The sequence below is a fragment of the Lontra canadensis genome, unplaced genomic scaffold (genome assembly GCF_010015895.1).
Source record: "Lontra canadensis isolate GAN:19392208 unplaced genomic scaffold, GSC_riverotter_1.0 scaffold40, whole genome shotgun sequence".
In the NCBI taxonomy this organism is placed as follows: Eukaryota; Metazoa; Chordata; class Mammalia; order Carnivora; family Mustelidae; genus Lontra; species Lontra canadensis.
Genome location: NW_022631034.1, coordinates 11,346,265 through 11,368,822, shown reverse-complemented (window position 1 = coordinate 11,368,822; position 22,558 = coordinate 11,346,265). Strand labels below are relative to the sequence as shown.

Sequence of the window (22,558 nt, the reverse complement as noted above, 5' to 3'; positions counted from 1 at the left end):
GAATCTTGTATCTAGCAAGTCTATCTTTTAAAAATGAAGGCAAAATAAATTTATTCCTAGATAAACAAAACCCAAATGAATTTGTTGATAGCAGACCCACCTTACAATAAATATTGTCAAAAATTCTTCAGGCTGAAAGCAAGGAGCCCAGGTCAATAAATTCAAATCCACAGGAAGAAATGAAGAGCACTGGCAAAGGTAATTATGTAATTATAAAAGACAGTATAAATGCATATTTCTTCTTCTTAACTGATTTAAAAAGCAATTATATAAAACAAGGTGTATGTAATGTGTTCTTGTGCTATAACATACTATTATTTGCCAACAACAGTACAAAGGCAGTGAGACAAGGATGTATTAGAGAATTTATAAATACTGAACCAGCCTTGAACACCTAGGATAAATCTCACTTGGTCATCATGTATATACTCTCTTTAAACTTCATGAGAATAACCTATATAATTCAGCAATTAATTTTTAAATAATACTAAAACCCCATTATCAGCTCAGGGTTCCATTTTAACTTTTAATAATCTCCTCCAAAATTTATACATCAAATACTCTGGGAAAGGAGGATAAAATGTATAACCATTCTTTTTTTTTTTTTTAAGTAGCCCCAACCCAGGGCTCAAACTCATGATCTTGAGATCAAGACCTGAGCTGGGATTAAAAGTCAGACACTTAATGACTGAGCCACCCAGTTGCCCCTAAAACTATTACTATTGTGTAATTAATCCTCTGAAGTCGGCTGTGCCCATTTTCATGATTGCCTTAATAAGGGAGTGTAATTTATAAAAACTACAGTACAATATAATTTCCCCATCTGAAAGGATTATTTCTGAAAACACTGTGGAAGACAAAGGATTAGCTGAGGAATTGAAGTTGTTATAGGAAAAAAATAGTTTTAGGTGCAACCCTAAGAAGTTAGTTTTTAGGTTCACTAAAATTAAGATTGTATTAAATAAGAAGAGGGGCACCTGGGTAGCTCAGTGGGTTGAGCATCTGACTTCAGCTCAAGTCATGATCTTGGGGTCCTGGGATCAAGCCCGGAATTGGGTTCTATGCTCAGTGGGAAATCTGCTTCTCCCTCTTCCATTCTCTCTGCCCCCGCCCCCAATTATTCTCTCTCTCTCTCAAACAAAATCTTTTTGAAAATGAATTAAATAAATAAAAACAGATAATAATAGCCTATTATTTAATGAGTAATAAATATATGGTTTATCATTCCTCACTCACTAGAAACCTTTCAGGATCTCCCACTCCACTTCAAATTTGTTTTTGCTCTGTTAGACCTACAAGGCACATTAAGAAGACAATTAAGAAGACAAGAAACCTAACCTCATTGTAAATGTTTAATACTTTTCAGATCTTATGATTCTCAGTTGATCCCATTTCTTCAACCCCTCCATACCAGTCCTAGAGATGCAAAATATATAGTTGATTTAAAATATTGTGTAAATTCTACAGGTGCCTGGGAGGCTCAGTAAGTTAAGTGTCTGCCTTCGGCTCAGGTCATGATCTCAGTCCTGGGATGGAGCCCAGAATTGAGCTCTGTGTTCAGCCGGGGGTCTGCTTCTTCCTCTCCCACTGCCCCTTTCCCACTTCTTGTCTTCTCTCTCTCTCAAATAAATAATCTTAAAAAAAAAAAAAAAACTCTTAATATTGTCTAACTTTTAACTTAATAAAAAATTTTAAAATGTAGGGGTGCCTGGGTGGCTCAGTCAGTTAAATGTCTGCCTTTGGCTCAGGTCATGATCTCAGGGTCCCTGGGATGGAGTTCTGCGTTGGGCTCCTTGCTCTGCAGGAGCCTGCTTCTCCCTCTCCTTGCCTGCCACTCCCCCTGAGTGTGTTCTCTCTTTCTATTAAATAAATAAATAAAAGTTTTTAAAAATTTTTAAAAAATGGAGGCACCTGGGTGGCTCAGTGGGTTCAGCCTCTGCCTTTGGCTCAGGTCATGATCCCAGGGTCCTGGGATTGAGCCCGCATTGGGCTCTCTGCTCAGTGGGGAGCCTGCTTTCCCACCCCTCCACCCCCGCCTGCCTCTCTGCCTACTTGTGATCTCTGCCAAACAAATAAATAAGAATCTTTAAAAACAATTTTTAATGTAAATATCTCTCAAGCTTTTCTCTAATACATAACATGTAACTTAATACTACTTCCTGTCCAGATTTTTCATATTCATATTCATTTCATATTCATCTCAGTGCCATCCCTTTAACAGAAACAGGAATGGAGTTCTTTGCCTCCAGTTTTATTTCTCATGTTTAAGACTGTATCCAAAACTTACTTTCCTCTGCCATTTACTTTCCTCTCCTTTCCTTTATCCAACCTCCAGTTTCCTCTTTCTAAAATTATCTTTATAAGACAGGAGCTTGGCTGGCTTCATCAATAGAACACACGACTCTTGATCTTGGGGTCATGAGTTAGAGTCCCATGTGTGGCATAGATTTTACTTAAAATAAGAAAAAAAATTGAAAACAATTTTCTCTATAAGAATGGCTCAAGAACTGCATTCACACGAGCCAAATTTCTAAAGGCTACAGAGATGTACCTATTAATTTTTAGTTTGGGAGAGATTACTGTATTTCCAAATGATTATAGAGCTTCCATAAGCATTGTACTCATTAAAAATTTTTCTCAGTAAAAGCTGCAGTGGTTTTTTTCTTCCTCCCCTCCTCTTCCTCCTCTCAATACCTCTTTCCTCTATCTCTCTTTACAATGATAGAATATCACATATTTTGGATAGTAACTTTTTTACTTGGAAAAGTATTAATTTAATTTATATTATTTATCTAAAAGATCAGATGTGGCCTTGAAGTATTCTGAGAATAACATTGGCATACATTTTTTTGGCATACATTTTTTTAAGTTAATGATGAATACATTTCAATTCTGAGCTCTTAATTCCCTTCTTAAAAAAATAGCAGTTTTCATAACTAATCTTTCAAGTTTTCTAGTTAACACCATCAAATTATAGATTCATATTCTACATGTTCACAAGTGACTCAAAATATTTCAAATGTGCTGAATTATACAGATCACACGAAGAAGTAGGTAAATGTACTTTAACAGAATCTGTTAAATCTTGGAAATTTAACAACAGGGGACATCATAACATGTTAATAGGAACTGTTACAGAAAATAAGAAACAAGGTCAGAATTCCCTTACAAGCTTGCGTTTTAGCTATAGGCAAGTCACTTAGCATCTCCGGGTTTACTTCCTCATCTAGAAAATGTGATCTCTAAAATTCTCCCAGCTCCAAAACTTTTATGAATTTTATGAATTTAAAAAATCACAGAAAAAAATGATAAAAAGCTTGAAATACTCAATCTATAGAACTTGTCTAATCAAATAAATATTGATGAAGCTATAATGTAAAAGTAACAAACCACATTTCTTTCTATAATTCTCCATAAAGTGGGAATATATATGTATAAAAGCCAAGTATATAGGTAAGTACACTACACTACACACTGTTGCATAACTATTGTATTAGATTCTGGGTAATGTTTAAGCTTAACACTGTGAGGTTAATAGTCCTTGGAATACAAGAATAATTACTTCTAAGCCATTTACCAAGTCTAATCACATATATTAATTTCATTTTTTCCATCATAACTAGTTATTTTTTTTCTTAAAAATAAACAAAAGTATTTTCAATTCCTTGCCCCCAAGAAAGGATAATAATAGGCAGGAGTAATGAGCTAAAAGATAAAAGGTCACAAACTCAGATGCGTTCAGAGGCAGTGAAGTAAATGAACTAAATGTGTGAAGTGGCTTCATATAACACAGTTGAGATTGTTAGGTCAGTGACAACACAACAGTTCACACCTTGCCTAAAGACATCCTAATTATAGGGCGCCTGGGTGGCTCAGTGGGTTAAGCTGCTGCCTTCGGCTCAGATCATGATCCCAGGGTCCTGGGATCGAGTCCCGCATCGGGCTCTCTGCTCAGCAAGAAGCCTGCTTCTCTCTCTCTCTCCCTCTCTCTGCCTGCCTCTCCATCTACTTGTGATCTCTCTGTCAAATAAATAAATAAATAAAATCTAAAAAAAAAAAAAAAAGACATCCTAATTATAAAACATAAGCAATCTGGTTTTTCTGGTAAGAAAGATAAACATCTCTATCAACGAGCTTACTACCATCTCCAACACTGCCAAACTATTTCGGGTATCCGAGTTCGACGTTGAAAGAGACCATTTTTTTAAAATCAAAAGTACTAAATAGGGCGCCTGGGTGGCTCAGTGGTTAAAGCTTCTGCCTTTGGCTCAGGTCATGATCTCAGGGTCCTGGAATCGAGTCCCGCATCGGGCTCTCTGCTCAGCAGGGAGCCTGCCTCCTTCTCTCTCTCTCTGCCTGCCTCTCTGCCCACTTGTGATCTCTGTCAAATAAATAAACAAAAAATCTTAAAAAAAATAATAAAAAGTACTAAATAAATAAATAAAACCAAAAGTACTTTCACAATTTACATAAATAAGAAAACTTCAAACTCTATTTTTACATTAATTCAGCACTCAACATATAAAAATTGGGAACCAACTACATGCTAAGGCATTATCAGTATTCTTTAAGGCAAGAAAGATACTGGCATACTGTTTCTATATAGCAATGAAAATTAATTGTTTTATACTAAAAGAATAATTCTGTACTTCAAAAAATACTTTTTAGGGGCACCTGGGAGGCTCAGTGGGTTAAAGCCTCTGCCTTCAGCTCGGGTCATGATCTCAGGGTCCTGGGATCGAGCCCCGCATCGGGCTCTCTGCTCCGCGGCGAGCCTGCTTCCCCCTCTCTCTCTCTCTGCCTGCCTCTCTGCCTACTTGTGATCTGTCTGTCAAATAAATAAAACCTTGAAAAAAAATACTTTTTAATCCAAAGATTATCTATCTACCTAGTCTATAAATCCTTTATTTAACTTGGGAGAAAATGCTTAATCAAAAAAATTGCAATAAATGACAGTGAGTTTAGTATGGAAACCACATCCACCACTCTTGACTGATGCTTTTCAGCTCTTTAGACCTGTGAGAAAATATTTGTGACATACTTCCCTAAGGAGTTTTATTTTTTAAAGATTGTATTTATTTATTTGACAGAGAGACAGAGTACAAGCAGAGGGAGCAGCAGAGGGAGAGGGAGAAGCAGGCTCCCCACCAAGCAGAGAGCCCAATGTGGGGCTCCATCCCAGCACCCTGAATTCATGACCCTAGCCAAAGGCAGATGCTTAACCAATTGAGCCACCCAGGCGCCCCTCCTAAGAGTTTAAACTGTTGTTCAGAGAACAAAATAATAAAGGGATTATTTATGAATTAGGTGGATTAGTAAGTATGATTAGCTGAATTCTCTGGCATTTTTAACAATTTCTTTTTTTAATTTTTTAGTAACCATTACACCCAGCATGGGGCTCAAACTCACAACCCCAAGATCAAGAGTCTCATGCTTTACCAACTGAGCCAGCCAGGTTCCATTTACAACTAAAGCATATGCTTAGTCTCAGCAATTCTATTCTTAGATGTATATACCCAAGAAAATAGAAAAGTTATGTACACAAAAACTTGTGCAAAAATGTTCATAGTGGGGTGCTTGGGTGGCTCAGTGGTTTAAAGCCTCTGCCTTAGGCTCAGGTCATGATCTCAGGGTCCTGGGATCGAGCCCCGAGTCAGGTTCCCTGCTAAGTGGGGAGCCTGCTTCCTCCTGTCTCTCTGCCTGCTTCTCTGCCTACTTGTGACCTCTGTCAAATAAATAAAAATCTTTAAGAAAAAGAAAGAGAAAAAATCATATCTTATTAAAAAAAAAAAGTTCATAGCAACATTATTCACAACAGCCAAAAAGAGGAAATAACCTAAATGTCCATCAGCTAATAAATGTAAAAGTAAAACATGGTTATCTCCATAGAACAGAACATTATTTGGCCGTAAAAAAGAACAAAATACTGATACATGATACAACATGGATGTACTTGAAAACATGATGTTAAGTGAGAGAGGCTGAGGGAAGAAAACCACATATTCTTTGATCCCATTTGTACTAGATGCCCAGAATAGACTAATCTGTAGAGAGAGAAAGTGGATTTGTAATCCCCGGACACTGAAGAATAGGAAGTGAGTGCTAATGGATATGGAGTTTCTTTTTCAGGTAATGAAAATGTTCTGATTTAGTGGTTACACAACTCTGTGAATATACTAACCACTGAACGATATACTTTTAAAAAGCTAAGCTTTATGGCATGTCAGTTACAATGCAGTAAGGCTATAAAGTATGTAGTGATTAGAGCCCATTTACTATATCTCTAAAAGAATCCTCGTACTCTACTGAAAGGTGATAGGATCCAGTGTACCTTGTACATAGATCAGTCATCTTAAAAGCTACTTTTGAACCAAAAACTTTGTTTCAAGACATCATTCTTACTGTGGTCAAAAAAAAAAAAAAAGAAAGAAAGCAAAATAATTTTTAAACGTAAATATATTTAAAAAATTAAAACACCCAAGAAATGCAATCTATACATATGAAAAAGTAAAATATTTATATGCATAACAAGTAGTAGCAATGTCATTCATAAGCAGCAGTTAGTGTTTCTTTTCCCCATATTTTGGTTTAACACCATAGTGGTAGTTTATTCTTTTTAGGGAAATTGCATAAGATACATATAGCATATGATGAGTAAGTTATAGAAGATTGTGTAATTGGAAAATTAATTCCAAGTAACATATTTCCTCTAAAAACACATTTATTATTAAACAAGTTATTTTAAACTAGTGGACAATAAAATGTGCCTATAATTTATTAAGTCCAAGATATATAGTCAACTTGCATAAAATTACATATGGCATTTTAAAAACAGCCTATTTCTAAAATATCAGTAATTCAGGCAATTGGGATTTCCACAGGAGATAAATTGCCATTAATTTACTCTTTATGATGAAAAGGTGTGCCTTAAGAACATTACAACCATGTTATTAAGAAAAATGCTACAGCATACTTTAAAAACCAAAATGGTAAAATATACGCATTAGGATATTCTTTTATGGGTCCCAGCCCTATAGCAACATTTCAGTTGGAGATTTAAATCTAGTTAACCATATTTCCAAATTACTTGGGTTTTTATTTTCTAGAAATATATATCACATGTGTAGGTGAGTTAAGAACTTAAATTTCCATTAAAAATGAGAAACTATCATACTGACAATGTAAAAATAAAAGAAATAAAGTACTTGGATAGTCTAGCACTTTATTAGAAATATATCCACTAACTCCACAAAAACAATTTTACATGTAAGCAAAATACTAAAAATTTCTGATTTGGGAGAAATGAAATAAAATACAGTGAACGGTTGTGTCTTCATCTCTAACTGTAAAAATCCCTTTTGCCTATTTATTTGACCCGTCTCTATTCATGCAATTTAATGAATCCTCAAGATAATTTACACATCTTTATACAGAATTCACATCTACATCAGTAAACTGCCAGTCCTTTTATATTTTCAGTGCCTTATCAAAATATGGGTAACAAAGTTTTTCATTCTATGAGGCAGGAAGATGTTTCCTAAGTACTTCTTTGGATGATGAGGATATAGTATCTGGAAAGGACACGTCAAATTCTATTAGAAGGTCACCACGCTGGTCAGGATTTTTTGGAAATGGCAGCCCATATCCAATAATTCTTCTCCTCATTCCAGGCTTCACAATATCATTTATTGACATAGGTATGGTTCTTCCATCCATTGTTGGCACATTAACTGAGCAGCCACACAATGCCTAAAATAGACCAAATAAAATTAACAAACTTCAGAACTTCAAAAACTCAACAACAAAACTCGGTATAAAGGATGAAACCATAAGGTAAAATCTTAACCTCCAAAAGCATATCAATAATTTTAAGACTTTTTCCCCTATTAAAAAAATCCCTTCAGGTCATGCATGATCAGACACACTACAAAAGAAGGAAAGGCGAAGGGAAAGGGAAGGAAAGGAAAGAAGTAAAGGAGGTCTTCCACATTGTCTTGAAATGAAATGGAGGTTGCCGTTACAACATTCAAGATGCCGGGATGGATCTGGACAAGAAAAGAGGGAGAAATTTAGGAGTGAGAGGAATTAGAATAAGAGCAACTACCTACTTCTTTGGAAGGAAAAATGTTAGGATAAGAAATACATTTTATTAGTTTAGTCAACAAATGTTTACTGAGTGCTACTATATGCCACATATTCCTTCTAGATACTGAGCTTAGGGACCATGAACACAGATCCCACCCCAGGGAATGCTCAAGGAACTCAGGAGCAAACCAGGAATAATAATACAGTAACATTAGCACAGAGGTGCAGAAGTCTTTTGTGAGACAGAGAGCACCCAGCTTACCCCCCTTAGCTTCTGAGAGTACAGAATACTTGAGCTAAACATTAAACCCGTAGCAGGTTTCAAGGCAGAGTAAGGAACAACAGTGCTCCAAAGGTTAGAACTCAGACGATGACATAAATGTATATAAGATAATAATAGAGCAAACTTAGGGAAATGCATAAACATTTATGGGTAGAAATCAGATTGAAAATGACCTTTCATTTTAAGCTTAAATGTCTGGACTTTATGGTAGACAGTATGTGGGATCATTTAAGCATTTTAAGCAGATAACTGACATGGCCATTTTTGCAGGATTATAATCCAATTTGAAAAATGATGTCTAAAAATAGAACAAATAAGGACTCATATTAAAGCAGTATGCTTATAAATTATTTTAAATTAGTATCTTTTTGGTTATATAATTATTACTCCAAATTAACAATTTTAGAAAAAATCTTATACATCGACTTCAATTACAATGCACAGCTCATAAACCATACCTATAAAATTTGAGTAGTGTAAAGCCAGTATTAGGCTTCCTAGTACATAATCTGGTTAGCACTTCAAGTTGGCATTTAAATTGTTAGTATAGGTAACTAAACTTAGAAAATGTAATCTTATCCATAAAAGAGGTATAATAGTAGTACTACCTCTGAAGCATTCTTTTTTTTTTTTTTTAAGATTTTATTTATTTATTTGATAGAGAGAGAGGAAATACAAGCAGGGGGAATGGGAGATGGAGAAGCAGGCTTCCCGCTGAGCGGGGAGCCCGTTGCGGGGCTCAATCCCAGGGTTCTGGGATCATGACCTGAGCTGAAGGCAGACACCCAATGACTGAGCCACCCAGGTGCCCCACCTCTGGAGGGTTCTTATGAGAACTTAAAAAATAATGTGTACTAAACATTTAATAAATATTAGTTATTATTTAGATACATTCCCTAAGAATGGAGGCATAATTCTGTTTGGTTTCAGAATCCCAAGTCCTACTAACTTACCTCTCGTAAACTAATTTTAGCAGTGTAAATTATATTTGATCCATCCCTTTTAAATTTTGGGTGATCCTTATCTTTAATGATAAAAACAATGTCTGCTGGGATACTAGTTGGTGTTTCATCTCCTTCCCTTGGAAAAGTAATTTTGGTGCCTTCTTTCCACCCTTTTTTAATCTCGATGGTGAGAATTTTGTCCTCAGATCTATAACTCCTTCCATCAGGATTTAACCTTTTTCGAGAAATCTTCATCCGTTTGGTACAACCAGTATATATTTCTTCAAGTGATACTCTAAGTTCATGAATAACCGGAGGATCTTGTTTGATGCGGGAGGGCCCCACAGAATTTCTGTCTCTTGGATATCCGTTCATGCTGAATCCAAAAGCACTGAAAGGATCTCCATCTACTTCCATTTCATCAGACTCTCTACCACCAGCCATCCGTCTTCCAAAGAAAATTTCAAAGGGGTTGGAACCTCCAAAAAATGCTGCAAATGTGGCATGAGGATCTCCATGGAAAGTGTACCGGAAGGTACCTCCCTGTCCATCAGTGCCTCCTGCTCCTCCTTTCAATCCTAAACGAACAAATAAACATGATTAGGAAAAAGCTTGCAACTCTTGAAAGTGAAATTTGTAAAAACTGTATTACTAACAAACTTTGGCCAACTTAGGTTACAATCTATTAATAAATTGGCCAGAAATGCCATTATGACTAAATGCAGAACAGCTACGTAACTTTTGACCATTCCATCCTAAGGTCAACTTTTAGCTTTCAAATTCTTCCTCCAAATCCCCATGTTTAGTGACAATTTATTCCTGAATCTTTGTTCCACTGGTAAATAAAATAAAACCGGAAACTTCTTATCTCATAAACTACTGGTTGGATAATCTAAAGCATAGAAATGTAAGTTTTCAAAAGATGTCAATTGAAATAGGTTTTTGGTAATCAATGCAAAATGCATGACCTAAATCATTAAGTGCCATTACAATCAGTGAGCATAATCAACAATATAAAATACCATCTTCATACTAACTAGCTTTATTTCAGTACTTTTACTGAAGAGTTAATTAAAATGAACTCTTTCTGTGGCAGAAAGGGAAAAAATTCTAATAATAGGACACTGTATGAAAAATGTTTTTTTAGACTCCAAAATTATTATCCCTATTCTAGCTAACAAAATTGTTTATATAGGCTTACCATGTGATGGCATTAATTTCAACAGTATGTAAAAAGAAGATTAAAATCAAGCACTGTAAACTCTTTTGACATGTTAGTCCTTTGGACTGGTAATTTCTGCCTATTGTGGACAACTCACTTCAGACACCAAGACAGTGACGTTCGACCCTATTCTTTAAGGTTCGGCTAAGTAATATGTAGCTCACAAGCAATCACATATTTGGAATTAGCATTTTCTGTTACATACCAAAGCAAGTTTCTATTAAAACCCATAAAACATTAGTATAGTGATCCTTTAAGGGATCAATACTGACAAGAATTTATATCATTACAGTAGTAGCAAAGATTCTGAATGACTGTTATAGGAGTTCCTGACAAAGGAAACAAGCAGGAAGAAAATCTAAAAATCTTAAAACTGTGATAAGTCCTAGAGATTAAACTAAGTGATTCTAATATGTTCAAATAGTAATTTGAGGGCAGGAAATACATTTTAATTCATTTTTGCATTGCTCACATATACAGGGTGAAAATGATAGGTGCTTGTATTTATTGAATAGAGAATGAACTGGTTCTTAAAGTCTATTTAAACTTTAAAAGGTGTCTTGAGTATCAGGATAGAAAAGAGGCAAAAGCAAAAGCAAAAGCAATATATAGTATAATATATAGCAATATAAATATAAAGTATAACCACACATACACAGTTGAGACTTAATAATAAAATTATACTCAACATGCTTTCAAAGAGACTTAGTTTTGTATGTTTTATTCTATTTGTCTTCTTCTATTAAAAGGTATACATATATTCTGTGTCATCCAACAGTCTCAGCTGATGTTTACATTTTTACCTTCATCCATGAACAGAAATCTGGAAAGACCAAGAAAAGTCTAATAATCTGTAAACTGTCAAAATATGTATTAAATGATATATCCAAAGAGCAGTTAGGATATCCCTTATAGAAACAGAATGACCAGCAAAAGCAGAACAAGGACTTTAAACATGCAGCTCATACAAATTTCTTTTTATAAATTTTAGCAGTTCAGTTATAACTCCAAATGTTAAAAAAAAAAAAAGCTAGAGACAGAATTTTACAAATGATAGCTTAAGTATATAACTCAAGGTCATGATCAATGTGATTAAACCAATGCTTAAATTACTTTAATCATTTTATTTTTCATCCCACAAATATAATGGAGTATAATAGTTTAACAGAGAGTTAATAACATAAATTGAGTAAATTAGCTTGCCCAATCTCACTCTCTACAAGTCAATATCTAAATGTTTTGGACTCATGATAAATTCATGAAAAGAAGGAATAACATTTTAAGTTTTTTTTTATTATGGGTTTGGGTTTTCCCTAAAACCTCTTCCCTCCTCTGCCAAAATTGGTAACTCAATCAGGATTACAGAGTCCCTGAGAAGATTCACAGTCTGAAGTGACATTTATCAAAGCTGACGGGAAGGCTCCAATGAAACTTCGACGTTTTCCTTGACACTAAACAGTCAAGTACATAGCTTAATAAAGGACAAGACTACTATATAATGACTGCAAAAAATCCTACCAAAAGTCACAACAATATAACATGAATTGTTATGCAAGGACTGCCTTGCCTAGCACTTGAATTGTACCAAGCATGTTATCAACCATACAGTCTACTCTTTATTACATATGTTTTGACTGCTTGTGGAAAGTTTTTAATATTCAATTGGATTCCCTCTGCTCTCCAAAATGTTTTCTAGACACCATCATCACTTTGCGTGTCAAGGAATATGCTCTAGAATCAACATTTGCCTATGCTATAGAAAGACTGCTATTATTTAAAACCAACCAACCAATTTGCAATCCAAAAACAAATATATGTTCGGTATACAATCTATAACCATGATTTCCACTAGTTAGTTGAAAGTGTGTCAAAAGCAGCAGCACTGGAGAAGAATTAGGACTTAAAAGAAAAAAAAATTAGGATTTTAATAACTCTTACTTTAAGGAGATCTGATATGTAAAAATCTATAGATTTATAGCAAGACGTACAGAGTTACTAGCATAATGAGATCCTTTAAGCAGCTTTGACTCACAAAAATCCAACTTATTTTTGAAAATACATAGTTGGTTAACTATGTAAACTAAAGAACTAAAGAAGCAAGCTGGTATAGATTAATAGACTGAACACAAGTTTGATCATTAAATACTACCTTTCAGTATTTAATGAAAGTTATTGAGTAAACTATAAACCAAAAAAAAAAAAAAAGGGCATAAAGAAAAAGAAATGTTAGAGAACTAGGATACTGTAAGGATGTGTTACTAAAATTTTTTTTTCAGTCTTTTAATGCAAACTTCTGTTCATATCCACTGAACAATTCAGAACTAAACCTGAAACTTTCTGGGAGAGACAGGTTCAAAATCCAATTTTAAATTTATGTAGTTATTTTTTTGTTTTCAAATGGTTCAAGTATGGAGAACATTTCTCCCTTTTTAAAAATAGCTTTATTTCTTATATATTGTAAAATTAACCCATTGCAAATATATAATTCAGTGATTTTAGTGAAGTTGTAGAGTTCTGCAGCCATCATCACAGCCCAGTTATAGATCATTTCTTTCAACCCAACAAGCTTTCTTAATTTTTATCTGTAGCTAACCTCTGCTCCCACTTCTAGCACTAAGCAACTCACTGATCTGCTTTCTTTCTCTATGACTGTGCCTTTTCCATGCATTTCATATAAATGGAATCATAGAATATGTAGCCTTTGACAATCTGACTTCTGTTATCTGGCATAGTTTTTAAGTTCATCCATGTTGTAGCATGTTTTATGAAATCAATGCTTTCAATTGCTAAGTAGTATTCTAGGGTGTACGTGTGTGTGCATGTGTGTGGGTGTGGGTACATGTACGTATATGCCACTTTCTGTTTATCCATTCACTTAATGATAGTACTTTAAAATTGTTCCCAGTTTGGGGCCATTACAAATAATGCTGCTCTGAGCATTCATGTACATGTCTTTTTGGGGATCTATGTTTTCAATTCTCTTTTATAGATGCCTATGAGTGGAACTGCTGGGTCATATGGTAAATTTAAAACATCTCTATTTTTATCCAAAATTTTTTAAACCCAACCTTTAAAATTGTGGATATTACAGATTTTCAAAACATGAATAAACTGGATCACTGGTTTTCTATTTTTTTTTTTTTTGAAGATTTTATTTATTTCAGCGAGAGAGAGAAAGCATGAGAAGTGGAAGGTCAGGGGGAGAAGCAGACTCCCTGCTGAGCAGGGAACCCAATGTGGGACTCGATCCCGGGACTCTTAGGATCATGACCTGAGCTGAAGGCAGTCGCTTAACGAACTGAGCCACCCAGGGGCCCCTCTCTTACTTTCTAACTATGTAAGTTTAGCTTGTTCAGCTCATACACGTCACAGTTCATGGTTTCTGTACCCACTGTCCCACGCCTTGAAAGACAGTGTAATAATGGGGCGGGGGGGTGTTAAGGAGTATATTACATAAGTTACTAATAGCTCCACAGTCCTTAAATTCCATGTTCCGTTACTACTGGAGAACACATTGGGTGATGGGACCAGGCCTGCAGGCACAAACTGACCAATGAAAGGCAAAGACAAAAAAAATATTTTTCCACATTAAAACAGTATACCTAAAAGGGATTTTCCCAAAGTATAAATGAACTATTCTGAATAAAGAGCAAATAAACATAATGCTTTTCTGTAAAGGAAGAATAATTTTTAAAAATTAACCAAATAATTTTCATTTAACTATATTCTGAAGTCACTCATAACTAGAGAATATTTCTGAATTTCAGGTTTCAGTGCTTTAAAGCACTTTTTGTTCCCTATTACCTCTATTGCTTGTATCAGTTATCTGAATCAAGAACCAAAAAAAAAAATTCAGGGTACACAAATGACATTGCTTTCATTTTTAAAAAAATTCATCCACTGATAATGATCAGTAAGCATCAAACTAGAGAAACAGCACTCAAGGAAAAAACTATTAAGAGGTAATGTTAAGAAAAATGTATCATCTGATGACTTGAAAATTCTGAAGATAAATATCCTTAGAAAATACTGAATTCTACGGCTTAGTTATAAACAAACTTGAGCTATCAATGAGATGTGGTTTAAGCAGTGGATATCTGCTTTTTCAGGGGGAATGGTTGTGGATTCCCTTACAAAATTACAAATAACTTTTTAGAAAGAGCATATTGTTTGTAGTACCTCAGAATCCTGCTTAGCTTTCGAAATGAACCGAATCATAGTATTTTGATTAGTACAGCCATAAGGAACAAGCAGAATTGAACTGGCCATTACTTGCCTTTTTCAATATTGACTTTGGAAGAACCTGACACTGCAGGTCCTCATCACACCAAAACCAAGAACAGAAATTGCAATTTTTGGCTACTCAGATCAAAAAGAAAAACAAAACAAATAAAAAAGGAAGAGGGGAAAAAAAAAAAAAAAACCCTTTACACAATCAATCTGCTTATATAAATTTAGTTTTTTAACTCAAAATGAGTAGTTACTGCTTCACTGTAAATTAGGATATATTTCTGATTAAGAAAACTTTATGTTAAATGTGATAAAGGCGGCAAAGAATGATACAATGATTTAAAAGAATATTTTGGGAGAAAAAATTAATGAAGTAACTTAGTCCTGATTCAAAATGTTGAAAATCTCAGAATCTGTAGGAATTAAAGTGTTTTTGTTGTTGCTGTTAATTAGCAATTTAAAATAGTCTTACCTTATAGCTACATTTATATGGAAATGATGGACAAACTTAATTTAAAATACAGAATGATAAAAGGATAATCTTAATAACCCTCATTTACTGTATTCAACTAGTTTCTGATCTCACAATGAAAGAAACAAAAGTATGGCAGGGAGAGGAAAGGGAAGTTGTCATGCTTTCCTCTATACCTAGATAGTAAAATTTCCAAAGAAATGTTACCTAAAAGTAAATTAATAATTATTCTAACTAGGTGGCCATTTTAGGTCAAAAATTGTATTTCTGAGATCTCATTTTCTTGGCACACAATTACTGTTTACAATTAAGCTAAAAACTTGTTCTGGTATTTTATGACATCAGGAAAATTCTTTCCTCTCCAGGCGGAATGCCAAAAACAACTAGAGCTAAATGCCTGGGCCTTCTGCTTCTCAGAGAGACTATTCTCTCTTGTTCAATCTAAATTAAATTACTATCAGAAAGAAAAAAACTTCTTTTGTTTTTGTGAATAAAATATAAACTACCCAGAATTTGTACTGCCATCTTAACATTTTAAGGGCTTATACTGGTTATGGCAGAACATTCATTAGAATACAAAACAGGTTGCATAAGACTTTTGACACAATTCATTAATGAGTATGGGAATGTAAGGCTTCTTTTCAAATACACAATGTTAACATTATAAATCTAGTGGCAGAATAAATATGTATTTAAAAATGCCAAAATTTAAAAAAGGCAAACAAGTATATTTCATTCACAGCTATGTAATAATATTCATTCAGATGCTCAAAGATGAAATCTTATTGTTATCCATTATTTTTCTTTCTACTTTTGATGTCTGAGAATTTAAAGATAACCAGTAGGCTGAAAGAGAGGGGAAAAAAGAGAGAGAGTGAGACAGAGCCAGAGAGACCAAAAGACATACAAGGAATACTTACCTTCCTCCCCAAACTGATCATATATTTCTCTCTTTTTAGGATCACTCAATACTTCATAAGCTTCTGCGACCTCTTTAAATTTTTCCTCTGCTTGAGGAGATTTGTTCTTGTCCGGATGAAATTTGAGGGCTTGTTTTCGGTAAGCCTTTTTAATATCTTCATCTGAAGCTCCTTTTTCAATTCCCAAAATGCAATAATAGTCTTTCCCCATTTCGAATGCCTTGAAATGAACTTAGATTTCCCTTTGTGAAAGAAAACAGCGTCCCCAGTCTTAGCAGTATGATTCTAAGAAAAATAAACCAAGCTGGGTATTTTAAAAGTTAAAGCAAATCAGCAATTCAGCTTCGCTGTCTTAAGGCAGCAAGCAAACCGCGTCTCTGTATTTAATTCCTTCCCCAAAGGCTCACTTACAGATAAATATACACTACACAGGAGACGGCCTCCTTCTAGATCCTCCCATTTTCACTACGTGTCTCTGTACTTTCTAGAACAGCAAATGCTACAGGACGTCACTTCCCCAGCTGCCTCTAGTCAAAGTACTGAGCTAGGTTTTCTCCTCCTCCAGGATTAACTATTCCTTTTCCTTCTGGTTCTCCCAGTTTTATTTCCCTTTTAAGAAGCTAAGTGGATTCAAAAACCAATTATTTCAGCATAGCAGGTCATAACTACATATTTATTCACTCTACTGTAGGTGAAAAAAAAACAAAGATAATTATAGCCATTAGGCATCCTATGTTAAAATAAATTAAAGGTATTATACAAATAAAGGTACCCCTGAACTTATTTTAGGTATTTTAATTTTTATTTCAAGTTATCCAAATGAAAGGTATACAATACCAAAATATGGTTTGTTTAAATTAAAATTTTCAGATAATTTGTGTCATTTTTAGAATTCCTGGGTCTAGCAATCAGAAATGCCAGGAAGTCAATTTACTAATTTCACATTGTAAAGGCCACATATCATAAACATCAAAAGCAGTAAGGGACTTAAATACTATTTTAACTAGTTTTTTGTAGTATACAAGAGTTAATAGTTCTGGCAAACTAAATATTTGTGAAAGCTTCATATCTGATTTTAGTTACTTCAGCAAAAACAGAATGAGAGCCCGCTTCTCAGCCCCTCCCCACCTCCACCCATTCCTAGGGTCACTATTTAAAGAATTTTTGTGCTGCAGGAAAGATAGAAGACAAGTATCAGGTTACAGACAGTAAATACTCATGTTTCTTATAAGACCTTGACTGGATCATCTTAAAAACTGGATATGCTATTTACGGGGCAGTGATATGAGAAGTATTTTTTTCTTTTGAAAACACATTTCCCTAATTATAAATAGCAATACTCATTGCTGAAGGTTTTGGAAAACACAGAAGGAAAAAAGAAGAAAAAAATACAAAATAAAAACCTATCATACCACTCTAGGTAATCCCTGCTAAATGTTAGTATATTTCCTTTTTTTTCTGATACTTATGTTTATTTGTTGTAGTTTTGTATTTTTTTTTTTTGTTAACAAAGTTTATATCCTCTCATTTACATACTCTTTTGATGTCTGCTTTTATATATGTATATATATTTCTTTTTTGGATGCTTATGAGAAATATTTTCAATGTATATTACTCATCTTTTCTCTCCTATATTGTTTTGTCATCTTTTCAAAAATGTTCCCATTTCTAATATAATGGAAAGATAGATTCATAAGAAAATGTGAAAAGAATTGCACAAAGCCCTATAAATAGCTTAAATCTGTAAAATTTAAAAGAAAAACAGAACATGTAAAGGAAAAGGAAATGAACATATGTGTTTAGAGTATGATGAAAAGTTAATGATCACATGTTTAAAGATATGGGAACCTACTTTATATGCCAAGCAACTTTACATTCATGACTCAGCAATTCTTTCAGAACGTTCATCTTTGGGGTGCCTGGGTGGCTCAGTGAATTAAAGGCTCTGCCTTCAGCTCAGGTCATGATCCCAGGGTCCTGGAATCAAGCCCCGCATAGGGCTCTCTGCTCAGCAGGGAGCTTCTCCCCCCCTCCCCCACCGGCCATGTTCTGCCTACCTGTGATCTCTGTCAAATAAATAAATATAATCTTTAAAAAAAAAAAAAAGAACATTCATCTTTGTACATTTGATAGCTAGGATTAGGTATGTTTAGAGATGATGAAAAGTTAATGATCACATGTTAAACTTTAAAGATATGGGAACACCTACTTTATATGCCAAGCAGCTTTACATTCATGATTCAGCAATTCTTTCAGAACATTCATCTTTGTACATTTGATAGCTAGGATTTCCTATTTTTCAAAACTCTCTCCTTTAAAAATACTTTGGTATTAGAAATGTATAGCATCTGTCTAGCCTATTTATAGGTTACAGAGGTTGGTCAGCTAGCTATTCAAATTTTTTAGTCCCACCAAGGAATACTCCATGTCAAAAGGTTAACCATTCAAATTCAAAAAAGCCTGGGGAAAAATGCTAATATCCAAAGTCACCCTAAAACTCCTTCTTTAAAAAAAAATGCAAGTTGAAGTCCAGTGCAATGATCAGCATCTAGAGTAAAAATATAATAAAAATCACCTTTTCTAGAATTAATTGCTCATTTAAATAATCACTACCAAAGGAACACTGACTATTACTATATGTGAAAACTCTGAGTTGTTCTGGTGGGTGATAATGAGAGGAAAGAAAAACAGATTCTTATCTGATTCAATCATTTTCAGATGGTTAGAAATATTATCAGGACTTGACATATTAAAGGATTTTAAAACCCAAAGACTAGATCTTTCACATTTCTGAAAAATGCATTACATATTAACAAATGGAAACAAATCTGACTTTCCACACATAGAGAAGGGTGATAAGGGATTTTCATATTTCTTCAAATATACACACAAAAAAGAATCATAATGCTAAAATGGGAAAGCACGAAGTCACCTCAACTTTGAAATTTCAAGTCAATAAGGAAGCATTTATAATTTTAAATAATATAAAACAGTCTAGCTAGATTTCGATGAAACGAGTAGTGTAAATAATTCTTTCAAACATTTGGGAACAATGCCAACAGACCACAGGATAAGATGTCCAGCATCACTGATCATCAGGGAAATGCAAATCAAAACTGCAATGAGATACCACCTCACACCACTCAGAATGGCTAATATCAAGAAGACAAGAAATAACAAATGTTGCTGAAGATGTGGAGAAAAGAGAACCCTTGTGCACTGTTGATAAGAATGTATATTGGTTAGCCATTGCACAAAATAGTACAGAGCTTCATCAGGTATTTAAAATTAGAAATACCACACAATCCAGTAATTCCACTGCTGGGTATTTATTCAAAGGAAAGAAGAACAGTAATTCAAAAAGATATATGCACCCACATATTCATTACAGCATTATTTGCAGTAGCCGAGATAGGGAAGCAACCTAAGTGTCCATTCATAGATGAATGGATAAAGAAGATATTATATGTATGGAATGAGTAAGTCACAAGGATGAAAGGTACCACATAGGGAATATAGTCAGTGGTAACATAATAGCATTGTATATTAACTTGTGGTGAGCATAACATACAGAGTTGCTGAATCATTATGTTGTACACCTGAAATTAATGCAATATTGTGTGTCAACTGTACTTCAATAAAGAAAATAAATATGGCAGCATCAGGAGGAGGTTGCAGGGATCAAGGCCAACTCATACCCAAAGCTAGGGGAGCCCGACTACCCCTCCACTACTTCAATGTCAAGTGAGCAGAAAAAAACAACATGGATCCCAGGAAACAAGGTAGGCCCAGGGAAAAAGGAAACAGTATATTCAGGTTACCGAGGAAAAACATCCTTTTTTTTTTTTTTTAAATAAAATATTTTATTTGTTTATTTGACAGAAAGTTAGAGAGAGAGCACAAGTAAGCAGAGCGTGAGGGAGAGGGGGAGAGAGAGAGAAGCAGGCTCTCTGCTGAGCAGGGAGCCTGATGTGGGGCTTGATCCCAGGACCCTGGAATCACAACCCGAGCTGAAGGCAGCCGCTCAACCAACTGAGCCACCCGGGCACCCCAACCTTTTTTTTTTTTTTTTTAAGAGCTAAAATTCTCTGGGTGCCTGGGTGGCTCGGTGGGTTAAGGCATCCAACTCTTGATCTCAGCTCAGATCTTAATCTCAGTCGGGGTCGGGAGTTGAGGTCCTGCATTGGGCTCCACGCTGGGTATGGAGCTTACTTAAAAATACAATAATAGGGATGCCTGCGTGGCTCAGTTGGTTAAGCGGCTGCCTTTGGCTCAGGTCATGATCCCAGCGTCCCGGGATCGAGTCCCACATCGGGCTCCTTGCTCAGCGGGGAGCCTGCTTCTCCCTCTGCCTCTGCCTACCACTCTGTCTGCCTGTGCTCATGCTCTCTCTCTCTCTCTCTCTAACTAATAAATAAATAAAATCTTAAAAAAAATACAATAATAAAAATAAAATAAAATCCACGACATTTTTCTTTTAAAAATGACAAACACTCAAATAAGCAGAAAAGTTATTCCTGAAATGTGTAGATCTATACTACTGTCCTAGGATTTTCTCTCAGAGCCTTTGAAAGGAGCATGGCCCCACCCACATCTTGGTTTAGCTGCCGGAAGTGTGAGAATAAATTTCTGTTGTTGTTGTTTTTAAAGATTTTATTTATTTATTTATTTATTTATTTGTCAGAGAGAGAGAGAGAGAGAGAGACAGAGTACAAGCAGGGGTAGCGGCAGACAGAGTAGGCAGAGGGAGAAGCAGGCTCCCCGCTGAGCAAGGAGCCCCATGCAGGACTGGATCCCAGAACCCTAGGATCATGACCTGAGCTGAAAGCAGTGGCTTAGCCAACTGAGCCACCCAGGCATCCCTAAATTTCTGTTATTTTAAGATGCCTGCTTTGTGACAATTTGTTTAACAGCCCAAGGAAACTAATATAGTGAGATAAAGAAAAAAGATAAAGATAAAGAAAAAAGTCTGTATGATGTAAATTGACAGTTCAAGATGGGTAACAATTAAACACCCATTTATCCATTAACAATAAATAAATAATAAAAATAATTTAAGAACCATCTGGGAACAACTCACAACCCTGTGATTAAAACCTGAGCTGAGGGGACGCCTGGGTGGTTCAGTGGGCTAAGGCCTCTGCCTTCGGCTTGGGTCATAGTCCCAGGGTCCTGGGATCTAGCCCCACATCAGGCTCTCTGTTCAGCGGGGAGCCTGCTTCCCCTGCCCCCCCGCCTGCCTCTCTGCCTACTTGTTATCTCTATCTGTCAAATAAATAAATAAAATCTTTAAAAACAAACAAACAAACAAACAAAAAAGCCTGAGCTGAGATCAAGAGTCAGACACTTGAGCCCTATGCAGGGCTCAATCCCAGAACCCCAGGATTGTGGCCAGAGCCACAGGCAGATGCTTGACCAACTGAGCCACCCAGATGTCGCCACTTTATCCCCTTTTAATTAAAGTATTTCCTTGGGGGGGAAAAGAAAAAAAAAAAAGGTCAGACACAACTGACTGAGCCACCCAGGAGACCCTGGGAACAATTATTAAAAATGATTTTAAAATCTCTATAAATACCATACCTTGAAATTAATCCCTAGAAAATAATCCAAAGGGAAAAAACTGTTAAATATACCAATATACTCAGTGCAATTAGATGCAATAGGGTAGTGGATTGATATAATTATTAAATTACATAGTACTTTAGAGAAATTTTGCTGTTACATTTACTTTTTCAGATTGAGCTATCTCCTTACCACTTAGGGGTTAAAAATCCATTACACAGTCATTTTACATTAAATTTTTTTCATCTAAGTTTTTTCATCTATAAGTGTAGGGTTTTTTTGTTTGTTGTTGTTGTTTTTAAAGATTTTCTGTATTTATTTGACAGAGTGAGAAAGCACAAGCAGGGGGAAGAGCAGAGGGAGAAGGAGAAGCAGGCTCCCTTCCAAGCAGAGAGCCCAACTTGGGACTCAATCCTAGGACCCAGGTATGGTGACCTGAACTGAAGGCAGACACTTAACCATGTAAGCCACCCAGAAATCCCATGTCTTTTTTGTTTTGATTTGTTTTGTTTTTTAATGGGGGTGTGTGACCAATTGTTACCCCTATAAATAATTATCATGGCAAAAATAGAGTATGTAAAGGGAAAAGCAGTGGCAGTTTTCAGAGAAAATGGAGCTGAGATCTGAACAAGGCTCATTTAATATTTTTAAAAGTGAAAGTAGGGGCACCTGGATGGCTCAGTTGGTTAAATGGCTGCCTTTGGATCAGGTCATGATCCTGAAGTCCAGGATCCATCCCCCACATCCAGCTCCCTGCTCAGAGGGGAGTCTGTTTCTCACTCTTCTCCCTGTTCCTGCACTCCCTCCCTCTCAGAGAGATGGACTCTTCAGTAAATAAAT

At 35.3% G+C, this 22,558-nt stretch overlaps 1 protein-coding gene across 3 annotated transcripts in view; it reads right to left on the bottom strand.

The window, feature by feature from the left end:
- Positions 1 to 6,438: 6,438 nt before the first annotated feature.
- DNAJB4 (DnaJ heat shock protein family (Hsp40) member B4) overlaps positions 6,439 to 22,558 on the bottom strand; it is a 34,174-nt gene continuing 18,054 nt past the window's right edge. Inside the window, exons 2-4 of one of the 3 annotated variants that reach the window (XM_032870181.1) lie at positions 16,157 to 16,398; positions 9,322 to 9,890; positions 6,439 to 7,749 (exon numbers count right to left, since the gene is read on the bottom strand). In XM_032870181.1, coding sequence (XP_032726072.1) covers positions 7,516 to 7,749; positions 9,322 to 9,890; positions 16,157 to 16,367 — 1,014 coding nt within the window. In that variant the 5' untranslated portion in view covers positions 16,368 to 16,398 and the 3' untranslated portion in view covers positions 6,439 to 7,515. Of the gene's footprint in view, positions 7,750 to 9,321; positions 9,891 to 16,156; positions 16,727 to 22,558 lie in introns of those variants that run through there. The other 2 variants (XM_032870180.1, XM_032870182.1) reach the window with 2 other exon arrangements.